The 17582-nt window shown below is 42.5% G+C and overlaps 1 protein-coding gene across 4 annotated transcripts in view; it reads right to left on the reverse strand.

Moving 5' to 3' along the window:
• The window catches only part of dop1b (DOP1 leucine zipper like protein B), a 99498-nt gene that overhangs the window by 15266 nt on the left and 66650 nt on the right, over positions 1 to 17582 (reverse strand). For 3 of the 4 annotated variants that reach the window (XM_069888967.1, XM_069888966.1, XM_069888968.1), the window contains exons 23-31: positions 16193 to 16327; positions 15058 to 15113; positions 10231 to 10335; positions 9281 to 9347; positions 9052 to 9196; positions 7161 to 7243; positions 6043 to 6152; positions 4789 to 4938; positions 3383 to 3444 (exon numbers count right to left, since the gene is read on the reverse strand). In XM_069888967.1, coding sequence (XP_069745068.1) covers positions 3383 to 3444; positions 4789 to 4938; positions 6043 to 6152; positions 7161 to 7243; positions 9052 to 9196; positions 9281 to 9347; positions 10231 to 10335; positions 15058 to 15113; positions 16193 to 16327 — 913 coding nt within the window. Of the gene's footprint in view, positions 1 to 2158; positions 2247 to 3382; positions 3445 to 4788; positions 4939 to 6042; positions 6153 to 7160; positions 7244 to 9051; positions 9197 to 9280; positions 9348 to 10230; positions 10336 to 15057; positions 15114 to 16192; positions 16328 to 17582 lie in introns of all 4 variants that reach the window. The other variant, XR_011341590.1, reaches the window with a different exon arrangement.

Raw genomic sequence — 17582 nt, forward strand, 5'->3', positions numbered from 1 at the left:
TGAGCCCACTCCGGCTCCTGCCCAGTGTCAGCAGCCTGACCCTTTAATATCCGCTTTCAGCCAGCTGCATTCAGGTGGTTGGGGGAGCCACTGAGCTGAGCTGATTCTCCCTCTCGGAGGAGGGTTACGTAGCTCGCCTCCTGCACATTCAGGTGGCCTCAAAACAGCCGCATTCTGCCTAAACATGCGGCTTTACATGCGGGGCAATTGGCACCTGAAAGTGCCTTATATCTGTATATGTTTAGATGAGAGAGATACACACACACACACACACACACACACACACACACACACACACACACACACACACACACACACACACACACACACACACACAAACACTGTATGTACATAATACATGCAAACACCATCCACATTCTACTTTCACAGTCCCAGATTAAATGAAAACACCAACTTTTGTGTCCTTGTATCTTTTCCCCAAGGGTATCTTATCATCCAGCAGATGCCGGTTATTACTACTGAATCCTAAAACAGTTCTTTAAAAGTTCCTTCATGGCGCTGCTTCACTCCTCCAGATCCTTTGCCTGGAATAACTGACATCACATTCTTCTGCACAACTGACAAACAGGCATGCTTGCATTCCTGGATATTTCCTTATTTATGTGAGCATTATGCTTTACCTTCACAAATAACTGAAACCAAAACAAGTCAGCACAACTGGCCAAACCAACAGCAAATACACAGGTCCGCTACATACACAGGTCCGCTACATTCCGCTACATACACAGGTCCGCTACATTCCGCTACATACACAGGTCCGCTACATTCCGCTACATACACAGGTCCGCTACATACACAGGTCCGCTACATACACAGGTCTGCTACATACACAGGTCCGCTACATACACAGGTCCGCTACATACACAGGTCCGTTACATTCCGCTACATACACAGGTCCGCCACATTCCGCTACATACACAGGTCCGCTACATACACAGGTCCGCTACATTCCGCTATATACACAGGTCCGCTACATACACTGGTCCGCTACATTCATCCAACAGAGAGTTAGAATTCTGCATATTCTGGTAATAATGTCAAGTTTATCGAGACATCTTAACCCAAAAGTGGCTTCATGGATGTTCCAGTGGTGGTAATTTACTTTCAGTGGAGGAAGAGTACAAGAATTTTACTAAATGCATTGAGGAAGTCAGACCATGTTATTTCAGGAGTATCTAGTGACTGACATCCCACTGGAATATGTAGCCTAGTTCCTGTACAATACTCCATCAAGAAGTCACATCAGGGCAAAAGACCAGCTCAGAACGATAATCAGGACAGGGATGGTGGGGGGGGGGGGGGGGGGGGGGGGGGGGGTGGGGTTTGATGTCCAATCAAACAAGTGTGACCAAAATAACCTGCAATAGATCACCGTGTTTTATGAGGATACCACTTTTATTTGATGGCGAAAACTCTCCAAATTGAATAGCAAGGCACAAATTTCGCAAATGCTCTTGCATTAAAATTTAAAGCCACGTCCCTATCAAGATCTCTCTATAAGAATAGATGAAATAGCATTAGCAGTCAGCCATTTGGTCCACCATTAAGTAAGATCGTCACTGATCTGGCCATGGATTCAGTTCCACCAACCTGCCTTTATCACCATTACACTCCCTTATGGTGCAAAAACGATTCTCCAGGTCTTCCTCCCTCGTGACTATGGATGCAAAGTAGGCATTTAGCACCTCACCTCCTTCCTCCACCTTCAGGCACAAATTTCCACCTTTGCCTTTGAGCGGACCCATCCTCTCCCTCGCTTTGGTCTATATTTAAAATACCCTGCGATTCTCTTTAATTGGTTGAATAGTATTGCAATAAGCAATTGATGCCCTACGAGGCACGAGGACAACAGAGGACCAAATCAGTTCACTGTCATCCTGAATTCATCACTACCAAGTTCACCAGGACAATCAACTCTTTGGAAAGCAGCTGCTGGAACCATGTGTAATGAATATTTCAATCGCAACCCAAAGATACAAATTTGATTGGTGGAATGCCTGCCCCTTGGCTGACTCAGTCAATACACCTCAAAAATCAGATGTGGCAAATTAGCCAATAAACTGTCACATAGTACAACGCAGGAACAGGCCTTTCAGCCCACAATGTCTATGCCAACCTATTTAAACTGCTCACTTACTTGCATGTGCCTTACACCCTCCGTTCCCTGTCTGTTCGCGTGTTTGTCATTTCTCAAACCTGTGCCCTCCAGCATGTGACAATTTCATCTGGTGGGGGAGAAAGACAGACTATGTACCCAATCTGTGCAACTCATAATTGTACATACTTCCGAGCGTCAGCCCTTGACATTTTCTCTCTTATTGCAAAGGACACTACTGGCAACTCTTTGTCTTACGGCAAGCAGAAGGCAATTTCATGTAATATTACATGTTCTGGACTATTACATCAAAATAAAGGAATCTTGTGTTGCAATAGGACTTCTTTATTTTTATGCTCAATGTCCAGGCTAATGAAGGCAGGCTTACCATACGCTTCGCTCACCACACTGTCTCTTGGCATTGCCACTTTCAGGGAGTTCTGCTGATCATGTATTCCACAGGCATCATACAACTACGCTATTATCGTTAGTTGACTTTAATCGCTTCCTTCCCTCCCCCCACCCCACTCACCTGACAACCAAGTATAATATAGAAGTGGCTTGAATTATTCCATTTTTATCTTCTTACTATTTGAAAATGCAGCTATTTTCAGCTATTAAAACTTACTCTCTAATGGATTAATGGTCAACACAATGTTATGACAGCGGCAGCGATCGGTGCTTGAATCCAGTGCTGTCTGTAAGGAGTTTCCCATGTCCGCATGGGTTTCCTCCAGGTTCCTCACACCCTCGAAAAGCACCCGGGGCGAATGGGTTAATTAGTCACATGGGTGCTTTCGATCATCGTGGGCTCATAACCTGGAAGGGCCTGTTACCTCTCATTTAAATTGGTAATGCGATGACACCAGCACATTTGAAGACAGACATTACTTTCACAACTGCTTGCTCTCGATCACCAACCACCATAGCCATGTCCATCACATCTACACCCGCCCAAGCCAGGTTATCCCAGTCTCGTCATTGGTGACCGATATCTATTCCATAGTCACCACCATCAACGCTAGTGCATCATAAACATATTTTGAAAGCACAAACAGTTCATCTATATTCCATGTACCACCCTCTAATATTGCGTCAAAAAGCAAAAGAGCAGAAAACATGTAGTTCCTAACAGTTTTGGTTCTCAAAAATTCTCATCAGACAACAAAGCAGCAGTTAAATTGCAAAGCAATACAAAATTGGACTGAATGCCAAAGAGAATTTAAAAAAATTTCTCTACATGCATGCACGATAAACTGGACTTACTCAACAGATCTTTGAACATTGTTTTCTCATGAGTCAACAGATGATCTATTATAGACTTCCAGCTGGGGACACAGAAACACGAATTATTAAATCATTCATTCACCTCTCACAAGACTCTGATAATGCATGATCCCTGCAAGGCACTGGTTGTCACCTTGGCAGTAACACCCATATTCCAACAAAAATCTCACATGTTAGGGCAACACATTTAGTCGAGTGGCTAGCGCAATGCTATTACAGTGCCAGCGATCCAGATTCAAATCTGACACTGACTGTAAGAAGTCAGGATATACTCCCTGTGTCAGCATGGGTTTCCTCCCAGCCTCCAAAATACATACAGGGTTTGTAGGTTAATTGATGTGTTTGGACTGCACAGGCTTATGGGGTGGAAGAGCCTGTTTACTCCAATGAATGCCTAAATTTCAATGTTGGGAGCTGGGTGACACTGGAAAAGCAACACCCAGAACTTTACTGCAGTCCGGTCCCTGGTTGACATCTCATCTGAAAGATGGGATCTGCCACAGCATCCCATTTCTCAGTGCTGTCCTCAAGCGTCTCACAAGTCAGTTACAAATTTATTGCAAAGGGGCATTCAGCAAATTCTCCTCTTCCCATCCCGGAGCTCCCATTTACGCCAATTGGAGAAGGGCACAAGACAAAAATTTGCAGCATCTAAATGTTACGATTTCAAGATGGGGATTTGGCTCAGCGGTAGTCAAAACTGTGGTTCTAGACCCACTCCAGGACCTGAATATAACATTTTAGCAAGTTACGAACCAATGAGGCATTGTCACGGGGGCTGATTTTCAGATTTTTTCTGAAGTCAATCTCTCTGGGAATCCTAATTAACATTTATTCCTCATGTCATCAAAAGAGCTGATCACCTTGTCCTATTCCCACAAGTGAGGTCTTCTTGTGCCCCTATGTAAAACTGATGGAATATTAAAATTACCCAAGCCATATAGCACTTTGATATTTCTGAAAGTATCTATATGAATATTCCCTGCTGAAATCTTTTACTGTTACAGTTCAGGTTGGAAGCCTGAACATCAAATAAATCTGCTCTTCAACATTTGGAATAAACAATAAGCAACGAAGGAGGACAATTCTGGGTGCAAACCTACACTGCTCCACTTCCCTGTACAACTCCAGCAGAGCCCAGCAATCTTCCATCCCCACAGATTCTTCCAATTTGCTCAGATCAGACAGCTAAGTAACTGATATCTCCCTCGGCAACCGAAAGCATCTCACGCAAGGTCACTGGAGGCTTGCGATCAAATGCTCGCTTCCCTTAAAAGTAATGCTCATTCATTTAGCAAAACAGGCGCCCTGTGACATTTCAAGGTGGACATTGTACAACCAGGAAAGAATCAAAGTATGACACAAGGAAATTTATCTTGATTTACTAATTAATGCAGGACAAGTCCATTTGGAAGAAGAGTGGATCCATGAAGAGATCAAAGGCTTCCTTTTTCCATGCCCTTTTAGTGTATGCATAACCACTCAAACTGCTCAGCAACTGGGCACCAGCTCGAAAACTTGGGATGTTGTGCACACTGGCAAGAAAGAAACATAATCAAACACTCTTGCAGTTAAACCATTCATTACAAATTAAAATCGACAAGAATCTTCCATGTGTTTTGTCAAACTCCCATCAAGGTATATCTTTTGGCATAACCTGTTCATTTGCAGCTTTGAATAAAAGGTACAAATCTGAAGTAACATGATGAATTATATTCAATGACCAGAGTCAAAACATTGTGTGGGGCAACTGAAACCACGGTGACAGCATCTTGACAACAGCTTAACCGGTTAATGGGGAGGGACACACATTAGAGAAAGAGGTCCAATTGCACCAGTGTGCAAGCTGAGGGTGATTGGCCTCTGGGAAACAGCACTTGATGGCGGGCAGGACTCCTGAAAGGTCTTGGGAGCAGACAGGCTCCCAGTGTTTCAGGGATTCTGAACAGAGGCTCAAAGGATGTATAATCTGAATATGGGCGCTCAAGTTCACAGCAAGCTGTGCAGCCATGGAGCTTCTAGGGACACAAGAGGGCGGCTTCATCGGAATCAAGATTCATGGACTCTCGATATTACCGAAGGGATTCTCTTTTGCCTCTCTGTCTTGTTTTAATAACAGCACTGGATGACTTGGTGAGCTTTATTTTGCCTTTGGAGAGGAAGCAAAGGATTTTGATGCATCTTGAATATATGGACAATAATGGAATCAATAAAAAGACCATCCAATAAAACTATTAATTTAATTGCCATAAATACTAAACAAGGTGCAAATTATTGTCCACTAAAAACACTGCAAGATTTATCAACTACAAGACTACTGGAGGCTTATTCAAGAAAACGACAACTAAATATTGGAGGCTCAAATATTCGACAGATCACAGTGAAGATATTACCATCTCTACTTTGGATTTCTTCCTTTGCATGGGTTGACTGACTGGACTGCTCATAGGACAAACTTTCTGACTGTACCTCGATACATCAACATAAACTTCAGCATCTGCTCCACTGGTTGCATCACAAAGCAGAAGGCAGTGGTTTTGAACTCCAGCACAACATCCTGATCTGTTCACCACACTTCTTTGCTCACCAACCCAGTCTCCTTCCCCCCCAAAAACAGCACGACATTTCATTTCATTTACCTGTGGTTTCTCATGTACGGGAAGACGTAGTAGAGCAGCCGAGAGATGAGAGGCACTGCTTTCTCCTTCTCGTCACTCCGATAGACAATGTCGAGAAGATGAGCCAGCAGCTAAGCACGGTTTGAAAAAGGCGATTCAGATAAACCTCATCAAAAATGGTTGGAAAATCCTTCCCTTAACATTTAAGTACCTCAGAAAGCCTTGACGTGGATGTTATAAAAAGAGAGATTTGCTCAATTTACTTCTTTAAATTGTTTTGTGATTGCAGGCCTGTCAAATATTCTGAAAATTTGGATATAAATGTTTATTTCAATAAAAACAGACCAAAATGCTGGAGGAACTCAGCTGGACTTTCAGGGTCCATAGGAGACAAAGATATATTGTTGATGTTTCAGGCCTGAGCCCTTTCTCAAGGGAAAAGGAGCCTTTTTCCTTGAAGAAGGCCTCATGCCTGAAGGGTCAGCGAAATATCTTTGCCTCCCATAGATGCCAAAAAGTCCGGCTGAGTTCCTCCAGCACTTTGGAGCTTTTACTACAATCACAGCGTCTACAGCCTATCACTTTTCACTGGGTATGGAGCAGAGAACAAGGTTGATGGGGGTTGCTCCACTGGGAGCTGGCATCGACTTCATTTCTGAATGGCTGTGAAAATTCTTGGAACAGTTCCTCTGCCCTCTCTTCGAAAAGGAAAAAACAATGAATTTATTCTCCTGAGGAAAGCTTCCAATGTGAAAATTAATTTGAAAGAATACGAGATTTCTTGTATTCTTTCAAATTACTTTTAATTTATTTATTAATGGGGAGGTACAGTTGGCTCAACAGTTAGCGCAAGGCTGTAACAGCACCAACGGCCGGGATTCGAATCCCACACAGTCTGTAAGGAGTTTGCATAATCTCCCCATGCCTCCGTGGGTTTTTTCCCCAGGGGCTCCAGTTTCCTCCCACCATTCAAAAATGTACCGGGGGAGGGGATAGGTTAATTGGGTGTAAATTGGGTGGCACAGGTTTGTAGAATGGGCTGTTACCATGCTGTCTGTCTAAATTAAAAAAAAAATTTAAGGCTGCCTGTGAAATATTAATGATATGATCAGTGGGAAGTTGGAAGTTTGGACACGTACCTCAGCTAGCAAAGTTAGAGCTTGCACACTGTACAGAGAAGCAACTGTTGTTGACACCACAGTAGAGGATGGGGGGAGAGAGCCTGAGGAATCAAAACCAAAGTCTGTCTTTACTTTGGATAATGAGACATTAAGACCATTCACATACCATTGGAAAACCCAAACTATATTCCCAATCTGAACAAACGCATCAATTGCTGCTACTTACAACCTGAGATAGACAATCCAGTGACAGACTGGGCCAGGTCTAAGTTATTTACTCTATTGATGTTTAAAGAAAGTCTCTTCATTTCATGCTACACACAGCACCAAGATGTGCTGGCTTGATACAACATTGGACAAAGTCCCACAAAACAAAAATATCACTTTGTGAATGGATCACTGTTTTGGCTGTGATTGCATTTAACTTTACGAGTTACACACCATGACACCAGCAAAAGAAAACAAAACAATCTTTTCTGCTTTCCACGAAGCAGCCACACTCCAAAACATCTTTCTGATTAATGCCAACTTCATCTTCACCTCAACAGTCCCATAGTCAAATATTGCCTGTTTTGTTTAATCGGTCATCGCACACATTGTTCATGTGATGGGCCAGTCACCCCATCACGTCTTGGCCAACCATCATCCCATACACTTTCTTCAGCACTTGATCTCCCTCTGTTGCCACCTTTTCTCCTTGGGGCCTCTCCATTCATGGTACATGTCCTACCCTTATTAGACTCTACCCCCCCCCCCCCAACCCTACAGAATGCATTACATAGAACAATTACAGTACAGTACAGGCCCTTGTGGCGACCTATAGAAGTCTACTCTGTAGTAATGCATTATTTACCGACCACACACCCATAACGCTCTTTTGTTTTACCAGCCTCCACCCAGGCAATGCACTGCGGGCAACCCTCACTCTCAGAGTGAAAAGCATACATCTGACATCTCCCCTAAACTTTCTTTGACAGATGTCCTCTGATATTTGCTAATGTTGTTCCAGGAAAAAGATGCTGGGTGCCCTCTCTGTTCAAGCCCCTCATAATCTTAGACTCTGATTAAGTCACCTCCCGTCCTCCTTTTCTCTGAAGAGGAAAGTCCTAGCTCTGTCAACCTCACTTCACGTGGCATGTTCGCCAATCCAGGCAACACCCTGATAAATCTTCTCTGCACCCCCTCGTCAATCACCTTGCATCACTCATGATAAAACACATGCCATTGCCCTGGCCAATGTACCAGCCGATCACCCTCATTCTGAGACTACCCTCTTGACTATCAATGCACCAGTTACAGCAATACTGCTGACCAATGATGCATGGAGCAAATGAAAATACTCAGGTCAGAATTCTTTAAAAGATCAACATGTCAAAACTTCAACCCAGTTCTTCCTGTGCACATGATGCTTCATCAGTTGATTGCGCTCAGCACTGCTGTTTTATCAGATTTACAACCCGCAGGGTTTCAAATTTGACCAAACAATCTGCGCCTCTATCACAACAACCCTTCAGTTTCTGGGGCTCGCGAAAGCAAAGAATCAGCAAGATGACCCAAAACTGATGGTACCGCTTCTGCATTCTGAAATAGTTATTACATCAGAAACCTCATTATAAACAGGCATCCCCTCATCAGGTTCAACACTTTCTCCACAAAGTGTATCCTTCACTCAAGGCTGTGAAACGTGCCTTTTTATTTCCCCTTCCTGATCTTCACTTCCCAAACTCTTAAAATATAAATAATTTTATTTTACACAAGAAGCAGTCACCATTAAATCCACCTGATATGTAACCTTAAAAAAATGGTGCTTTTTAAAAAATTAAATGGAACCCGTGTCTTAATAACTATGAATACTACGGAACTTGGCTGCCAGGAGCAGGCCTCAAAGATTCAGATTCGGAGTATTTACCGTCTTCTGCAGCATCAAAATTGGCATCCTCCACATAAACCTGAGGGCCTGCTTTAACTTCCAGGTTCCTGCTCAGCCAGCTTGTCTGCTCCAGGGAGGAGCCAACAACGTTCCCCATAGCTTCAATTATTTTTTGGGCCACTTCCTGAGAAGAGAGAGCATTAAAGTTCCACCAACAAAATTAAGAAATCTAACATGTAGCCTTTCATATCAAGATTCTGTGACTCACCTGAAGATCTCTCTGATCCTTCTTGTTTTCCAAATTAGGATTTCCTGAGATGAAGTAATTCAGTATTCTGAAAATTAATGTTTTTTTTTTAAATTAACGACTTACTTTTGAAAACAATGAAAACCCAAAACTGAAGCTAGATGCTGACACAACAGAACATCGTGATTAGGTTTTATACTTTCAAGGGAGGTTGGATTCACAGAATGAAACAGCATTACATTGTCCTCTGGAAGGTGGTGCAGAGCTGCCTTCTTGTGTCCTTGAAGTCTGGGTAAACCCACTATTGTGTTTGTGGGGCAGGAGGCTAGAGGGGTGGAAGGAGGACAAGGATTTTGACCCAGTGGCAGTGAAGGGACGGCGATTCATTTCCAAGTCGGGATGGTGTGTGGCCTGGAAGGCAACTTCCCGGTTGGAGTTCTCATGCTTTTGAAACACTTAACCTTCTGACCGATAGAACACATGGATGTTAAAGCTGCTGTGCATCCTGTAGACGGAACAAGCGGCTGCAACCGTGAGTCGGTGATGTGAATGGGGCACACATCAGGTGGACCGCTGTGTCCTGTATGATGTCGAGATTCTGAGTGTTGTTGAACCTGCATTTACCCACGCCATTTGAATCTGCTCAACTCTAACAGTCTCCAGGCAAGGACTCTGAAAGCCGTCTATGGACAATGACCTCTCTAAACAAAGTTTACACTAATCTACAATAGATTCGAATCCATGCCGTGTCTCCCTTTCTGGAGTATGGAAATATTATAATTGTGGGCAAATTAGGGCAAAATTCAATTATATTTTTTACTGCACAAAAGAGATCAAGAGATACAATGAAAAGATGCTATCTTCAAAGAGACAGGCTTGTCTTAAGAAAAATGTCTTGACATTTTCAGTTTTCAACTTTGCCAAAACAAAACTACATGGAGGATTCAAAAGAAAGAGACATGCTTCCTTACCCAAGTAACAGAAAATGTCCTGGTGGAGCCAAATTCAACTGCACGGATTCTTTTAGGAGATGCATCAATGACGGGAGAACATTCTGGAGATCAGTTGAAGAAAGCCTGTGACAAAGGACAGCGAGGAAGGTCAGTGGAGCACATGACAAAATATAATAGATTGAAATGAGGGGTTAGGAACCTCATGGCATTATGACTAGTGGTAGACAGCCAGTTGAAACATAAAAGGTTAACCAGAAAATCGTGTAGTCCCAACAGGAAGGTTAAATTAACAGAGCTTGGAGTTGTCAGCTAACAAGGGTCTGAGAAAAGGCTTGCTCAGGAATTGACTGACCTTGGGCTGTGTTTTTTTTTTCCCAGAGAGACTTTGTTGTGAAGCTGATAGCTGTCTGTAGATTTAGGAAAAAAGTGCGGGCTTTTCCTTTTTCATTTTAACTATAGAAGTGTGGGCTCTAGGCCAGCTCATTGGATGTCTTCTTGGAGTGGATAATAATCAGAGCTAAGGACCCCTGAGCACTTGAGACCGGTTGTGGTTTGTGTCAGTTGGAAAATGGGCATGAGATTCAATGTTTTATTGGGATTCTCACTCATATAGTTTTACTAATAGTTTACTTGTAATTTGAATCCTGTTTTAAGATGAAGGCAGCCTCTGTGGTAACATACTCGGAAATAATGGCGCTAGCCAGAGCAATCTTTTTTTTTTATTATTTTATTTTATTTTTTTTTATTTAATTTTTTATTTTTCACACCATAAGTCACATTCGCCAGAGCAATCTTGACAGTAATAGATGATTATAGCAATTCGGGGTCCGAGTTGGAGCAGCAATCTACCTGTGTCGTTAGACCCAAGCTGGAGGGAGTGATGAAAGCAGAGACACTGACAGCACTTCGACGTCACATAGAAGGATCAGGAACAAGTGCTAGAAGATGGGAATAACACAGAATAATGGGCACCGGTCAGCAGGTATGTGGTCCATGCTGTGCAACTCCAAACAAGTTCAGAGATGATTTGAAGCGTGGAAGGTACGGCACGTGCCGTGGGTGCCACTTGAAGGGTTGGGTGCTGCCACTGAGTAAAAAAAAATGCAACTCTTTTGGCCCTAAAAGGTTTTGAAATCGCACTTTTACTCACCATCTCCTTCTGAAATTATCTACCAGAACTTAAGATGAAAGTAAAATTTAGAAATACCACAGAGAGTGTGGCCTAGTTACGGTGAGCGCCACTAGGCCCCTCAAAGAGTTAACAATAGTGATGTGATGTTCCAAGGCATATCTGTGACCAATTATATTTTATATTGTATATAGACGTGTTTTTGAAGGATGTGGGGGTTTAGTGTAGGTCACAAACAAACACAAACACTTCACAAAACAGATCTCATTTAAAGTGCAAGAGCTTTGCTGAAAGTGAGTCATGCAGGTACCAAGAGCCTTTGCAAAGACAATAAAACAAGGAGACTGCTTTGCTAAAGAATTTCAAAAGCAGGTGTAAATGGATGATTGTTTTGAAAGCAACAGATGAACGGACTCAGAAGTTTGGGTCCAGTGCCGCAATCTGTCTGGTTGCAATTTGCTGTTCTAATAAGGCCATGTGGTTTTGCAAGCAGAGAGAGAGGAGAGATCAAACAGGCTTTCTCTAAGGGAGAGATAGAGAACTGGTTTCTGCAGTCATGGCAAGCTAGCAACTTGCTGAAACACCATTTTGAAGATGGGTTGTGAGTTCTGAGTTCAGTCCATACAAGAGGAAGTGGCTGGCTGGAGTGTTTCATCTGAAATAAGGGAAACAAGAGGAACTCTGTGGTGACCTGCAGAAGAAGAGGTTATTATTTGGAAAACCCTGATGGGGCAAGTTTCTTCGACAAGACATTGAAGTGGCTGATTTGAGGGAATCAGTTTGTGTGTGTCCAACAAGTAACAAATCTCTTTCTGAAACCAACAAGAACCTTCCAGAACAGTAACTAATTGCCTTTAAGCACCAGAGCTCGGTGAAAATTCATAAATGTTAAATTCTGAGCACAGTACAAGAATTGCCTGATACCGAGTGAACTTGGAGGAATGAGAAGTGAGATTGGACTGTGAATCAAAGAATTTTTCTGAACTTACGTACACATTACATACACGTGCATTTAGAATTAGAAGGGGTTAAGTTAAGTTAATAAGTTAAAGTTTGATCCTGTTCTTATGTTTAAAAATTACTTTTATTTAAGTAACTATTTGTCTTGGTGAATTTCTATTGCTGCTGGGTTTTGGGGTCCTCTGGCCCCATAACACATCTCTTTAACAACCGTTCCAGCTTGGTGCCAAGGGGTGGGTCACATGACTGGAGCCCGCCTGCCCACAAAGGGGTGCAACCGCCTTGATGAATGGCTCCAGCCCAGAACACTGGTTACCCTTTACGCCCTCCACGAGAAGCTGCATGATCTGCTGGCCCTACAATCCCAGTGTCCTGCAGACTCTTCTGAGTAACAACCCCCCAGTTTGCTGCCTCCTGTTACAGGCCCAGGCAAGAATTGTGTAAAAAAAAGTTACTTTGCATTTAAAAGAAAAATAAAAGCTAAATAGTTATGATTCCCCAATGCTGCATAGATAGCAAGAGAGAGCAGACTGAAGCAAGAAGTTGTAATAGAGGATTTAGACCAGCTTATGCAAGAAGGGATGCAGTTGCATCAGAAAACATAATCTAAATTTCACTGAGGCCCAGGGATGCATATGAATCACTAGACATTATCCAACTTCCACCATGAGGCCCAGAGATGCAGTTGTCTTTTGTTGGTCGCAGACTGTCAGGAGACCTTGAAGATAATTAAATCATTTGTTCAAAGAGATAAGATCTGAAGTAAACAACTTTTGGGTAATATAAGCCATGGTCCCACTGCTGAAGTTTGACACTCTCCAAGAGGTGGCAACATCTCTCAGCAAGAAGAAGAACGTCAAGACTCCAGCTAACGTCCCGGTCGAGGGTAGAGAAGCTGCTACCGGCGCCCCGACAACCTACTACAAGTGTGCAGTCGTTGCCTTGTTTCGGCAGTTGGGACCAGTCCAGGCGTTGATAAGTATAATTGGGAAGGGCTTGCATATTGTAGTGCGAGTTCAGCTTTAGATTTAGTAATAAAGCCTTGTATAAACTGAACTGCTCTTGGTGTGAGTGTGTGTCTATTTTCTTTCGGTAGCTCAAACACTGTGACCAATCTAAAACGAACAAAATGAGAGATATAAGTTTACCCAAGACAGAAGTGTAAAAGATAGCGAAGCCAGCTCCGTTTAACTGAGTATATGGTATAAACCCAGTGAGAGCAAGGAAGGTACAGTTATAAATTTCAGGTAATGCCATAATTTGTTAATTAAAATATTAATGAGCTTGACATGTATTTTTGAGCTGATATTATGGTAAACTTATCTAAAAGATGGGTATCAAATCTTTCAAAAGGGGCGCAATTTCAGTGCTTGCCATAGGGGCTATTTTCCGTAGATATGGCCCCGAGCAGACATGCAAAATCCGACAGGTGTAAATGGATTATTGTTTTGAACATCAACCTATCCATCATCACACAGGTGTTGGAAAGAATATCCTTCTTCCAATATCCTTTGTGAAAACCTTGTTTAGAGATTTTGCTTTGTTACAAAATCTCAGTAAGCAAAATGTCCAAATTCTTTCAATAATTTTGCCGCGCTTTTCTAAACAAGGCATGATTAGCACATAATTGTGGACATTAGAAGGACCAGGAAAGACTACCCTCCACTACACATTAACAACTCTGGAGTGATGTGAAAAAGAAATAGTGTATATCATGGATAATGTGATTTATGGTGTGAAAAATAAAAAAAAAAAAAAGAATTAACCCAAGAAGAACAGACTACTTACTATGTGTGAAGATGGTGGATTAAATTGATGAATGTGCGATAAAAAAAAAACAACTCTGGAGTGGAGAGTGGAGAGCGCCAAATTCCTTGGAGTTCACTTCACCAGTGAGCTATTGTGGGCACACACCATCTCCTCACTTGTCAGGAAGGCGTAACATCAACTGCAATTCCTGTGAAGACTGAAGCGGGCCAGGCTACCGACCACCATCATGACCACCTTTTATAGAAGCTCTATCAAGAGCATCCTTGTCGGCTGGCATCACAGTGCAGTATGGTTGATGCAGAGAAATGGTTTGGAGGTCAATCCACAAGAGTGGCAGAGAGGATCACTGGAGTCTTCCTCTCCCCCCACCCCCCCATCGACGTGATCTATCTGGATATAGATTTTCTGAAGAGGGCATGGAAAATTATTGAGGATCCCTTCTACCCCGCACACAGCATCTTTCACCTGCTCCCGTCGAGGAAGACATACAGGAGGATCAGAGCCAGCAGCTCCAGGCTGAGGAACAGCTTCTTTCCACAGTCAGTGAGAACATTGAAGGACCAAAGGAACTGCTCACACTGACCATCAGAAACTCTCATATTCATGAAAAAATATTTATTTATTTGGATAGATGAAATACTTATCCTGCATATGTATTTTTTGTCAGTTACAACTGCATGCTTTACACCGATGAGAGAGAATGCTGTTTTGACAGATTGTACTTGTACAATTAGATGATAATAAACTTGACTATTGCAGCACCAGCGACCCAGGTTCCAATCCCGCGCTGATGCCAAGGAATTTGTACGTTTCTCCCATGTCTGCCAGGTTTTCAACTGGTTTCCTCCCACCTTTCAAAATATATGTTTTTTTTTAGTTTAGTCACATGGCCATATTTGGGCAGTTCAGGCTTGTGGGTCCTGTAACTGGGCTATATCTCTAAAATGTACAAAAAATCTATTTTAAGCCCTTTAAAAAGGTATTACCTTTGAAGTAATGCAAGACTGAACTGGAGCATTGGAATATCAACCAAAGTTGGTTTCTGAAAAAAAAAAGGAGACAAATAATTTAACTTCAAGTGCATTTGCACGAATTAGCTTGATTTGAATGAATCGAAAGTTTAATATTTCAATTAACAGGTGAATTGTATAACTAGGATCTCAGATGAATGAAGTTAATTGATCTATGTAGGAATAGGTGATGATCAAAATGCCCTCGGACTTTCTCAGTAGGCCCATTAAAGTTAGAGATCCCTCCTGAAAGTAACACCTCCATATCCTTTTTTCATAAAACAAGACCTGTAAAACTGATAATAATCTACCGAACCGTTCAGAAATTGTGACTGCGTAGCACCTTACTCACCAGGCGACACGTGCCAGATGCCTATCAGCTCATGGGGGCCCCTGTAACCACACTTGCTGTCCACTCAATGAGAACCTAGTTCCTTTAAACTTAGGGAACGCCACAAGGTATTGCAGATGCAGGAATCGAGAGACAAAAAACTGCTGAGGAACTCAATGGGTCAGGCAACATCTGTAGAGGGAAATGGGTCAGTCAACGTTTCAGGTTGAAACTCTGTTTCAGGATGGGAAATGTCAACTGTCCCATTTCCCTCCAGGGAGCTGCCTGACCTATCGAGCTCCTCCAGCAGTTGCTTTCCTGCTCCTTTTAAATTCACCTCATTCTGTTGGCCACACTCCCTTAAAACTTACAATCGTTTAACGGCTTAAAAAAAGGAGCAATTTAAATGTGCGTGGCGCATTGATGGAACAATGTCTGGTAGTTCAGAAAATCTGCTAGTTCCATCTCAATGTCCTGAACATGCAGGTGAATGGAGTTCCACAGCAAGTGGAATGGGTAACATTTTGTGGGCAGTGGAGTTTTGATTATTGTATTCCCATTTATTTGATCACCTAATGCAAATGAAGACAGAAAACAAGTCCACAACTGTGGGGTGGGATTGGGAGCTACTTGTTGTAATGGTTGACCCACATCCAACCAACCAGCAAACAATTACGCCCAACTACTTGGAACCTCTCTGAATCAAAGTCTGCCCCAGTAAAATAGAAGGATACCTCCAAGAAAGTGAGCCAAACTATATTAGACGGAGATTGGTTTTACCTCTTCTCCCTTAGTTTGAAGTGGCTTTTTGACAACTTCCTTTATCAGTTGTAAAATACTGTCAGTGTTGAGAGTGGCCAGTGCTTGGACTAACTCCACCAGTGTCCGCTGTGCTTCACTGGCTGCTGGCAAAACCTGCAAATAGGAAGATGAAAATGGCCTTTAATTCACATGCAGGTCAAAATGTGGCATTTTCAAACAAATCAAGCAGCTGCTGGAAAAAAATTCTGGACTAAATGTAACAAATAAGAACCCTCCAAACACCAAATGAAAGTACAAGCTGTGTAATTGGCTCAGGGATTTCCTCATCTCCAGAAGAATCGCATGTGATGTCATGAATGTATTCTGTCAATAAATCTGAAGCAATTATGGAAAATCCTGTCTTGCTGAGTTGCATGCCTTATGTAGAATAACAATTCTAACTTTTCTGAAACTATAGGAGAGGTAAAAAAATAAATCAAAATCAAGAACAACAGTGCAATAAAATCTGAAAAACTGTATCAGCTCTTATCCAGAAGATCACAAGTAAACTTGGTGAAAACTCTGGCCTCAAATTCCAAAGCCCCTATCTTTGCTAAGGGGTAACATCCATCCCAACCAGAAACAAATCTGGCTCTCGTCATCCAGTATTTGATAACTCTAGATCTGCAATTGCTGGAGTTTGGAATGATCGGGAGTCGATGGGGACTTATTGAAGTCGACTGAATATGGAAAGGCATGGATAGAGTGGGTGTGAAGAAGAGGTTGCCAGTAGTGGGAGAGTGTAGGACCGGAGGGCACAGCCTCAAAATAAAAGAATGTCATGTAGCAATTGTGTCACAGTGCGAATCGAAAGATGACAAAATGATCAGTCGTAGTCGAGTCGAAGTTCAGTAAAAGTTGTTCACTCAGTCACACGCAGATTTTGAAAACACCATGCGTTCCAAATGATGTCATCGCATCGTGATATAATGACGTCACTCGAAACCAACGAAGCCGGTTCGATTAAGCCTCCGGGTGAGCTGCTACGGTCCCTTTAAAACAGAGACAAAGGGTGGTGAACTCGTTGCCACAGACGACTGTGGAGGCCACATCACTGGGTAGATATAAAGTGGAAGTTGATTGGTTCTTGATAAGTAGGGGTGCCAAAGGTTATGGGAAGAAGGCAGGAGAATGAGATTCAGAGGAAAAATATATCAGCCATGATTTGAATGGTGGAGCCAACTTGGTCAGAGCAGAATTAAGTCTCTTTGCCCAGGTCTTATGGTTAGCGAGCAGTTCGCTGCTCTTCTGTCAAGGTCAAATTGCAGATCAAGAACACTGGATGTCAATGGAGTCTCCCGTTATCTCTTTTAAATAGTAACGTACATAATCTGTTCCTCTGCTTGTCAACCAAGACAACCTCCCTTTC

The sequence above is a fragment of the Narcine bancroftii genome, chromosome 7, assembly GCF_036971445.1.
Source record: "Narcine bancroftii isolate sNarBan1 chromosome 7, sNarBan1.hap1, whole genome shotgun sequence".
Classification (NCBI taxonomy): Eukaryota; Metazoa; Chordata; class Chondrichthyes; order Torpediniformes; family Narcinidae; genus Narcine; species Narcine bancroftii.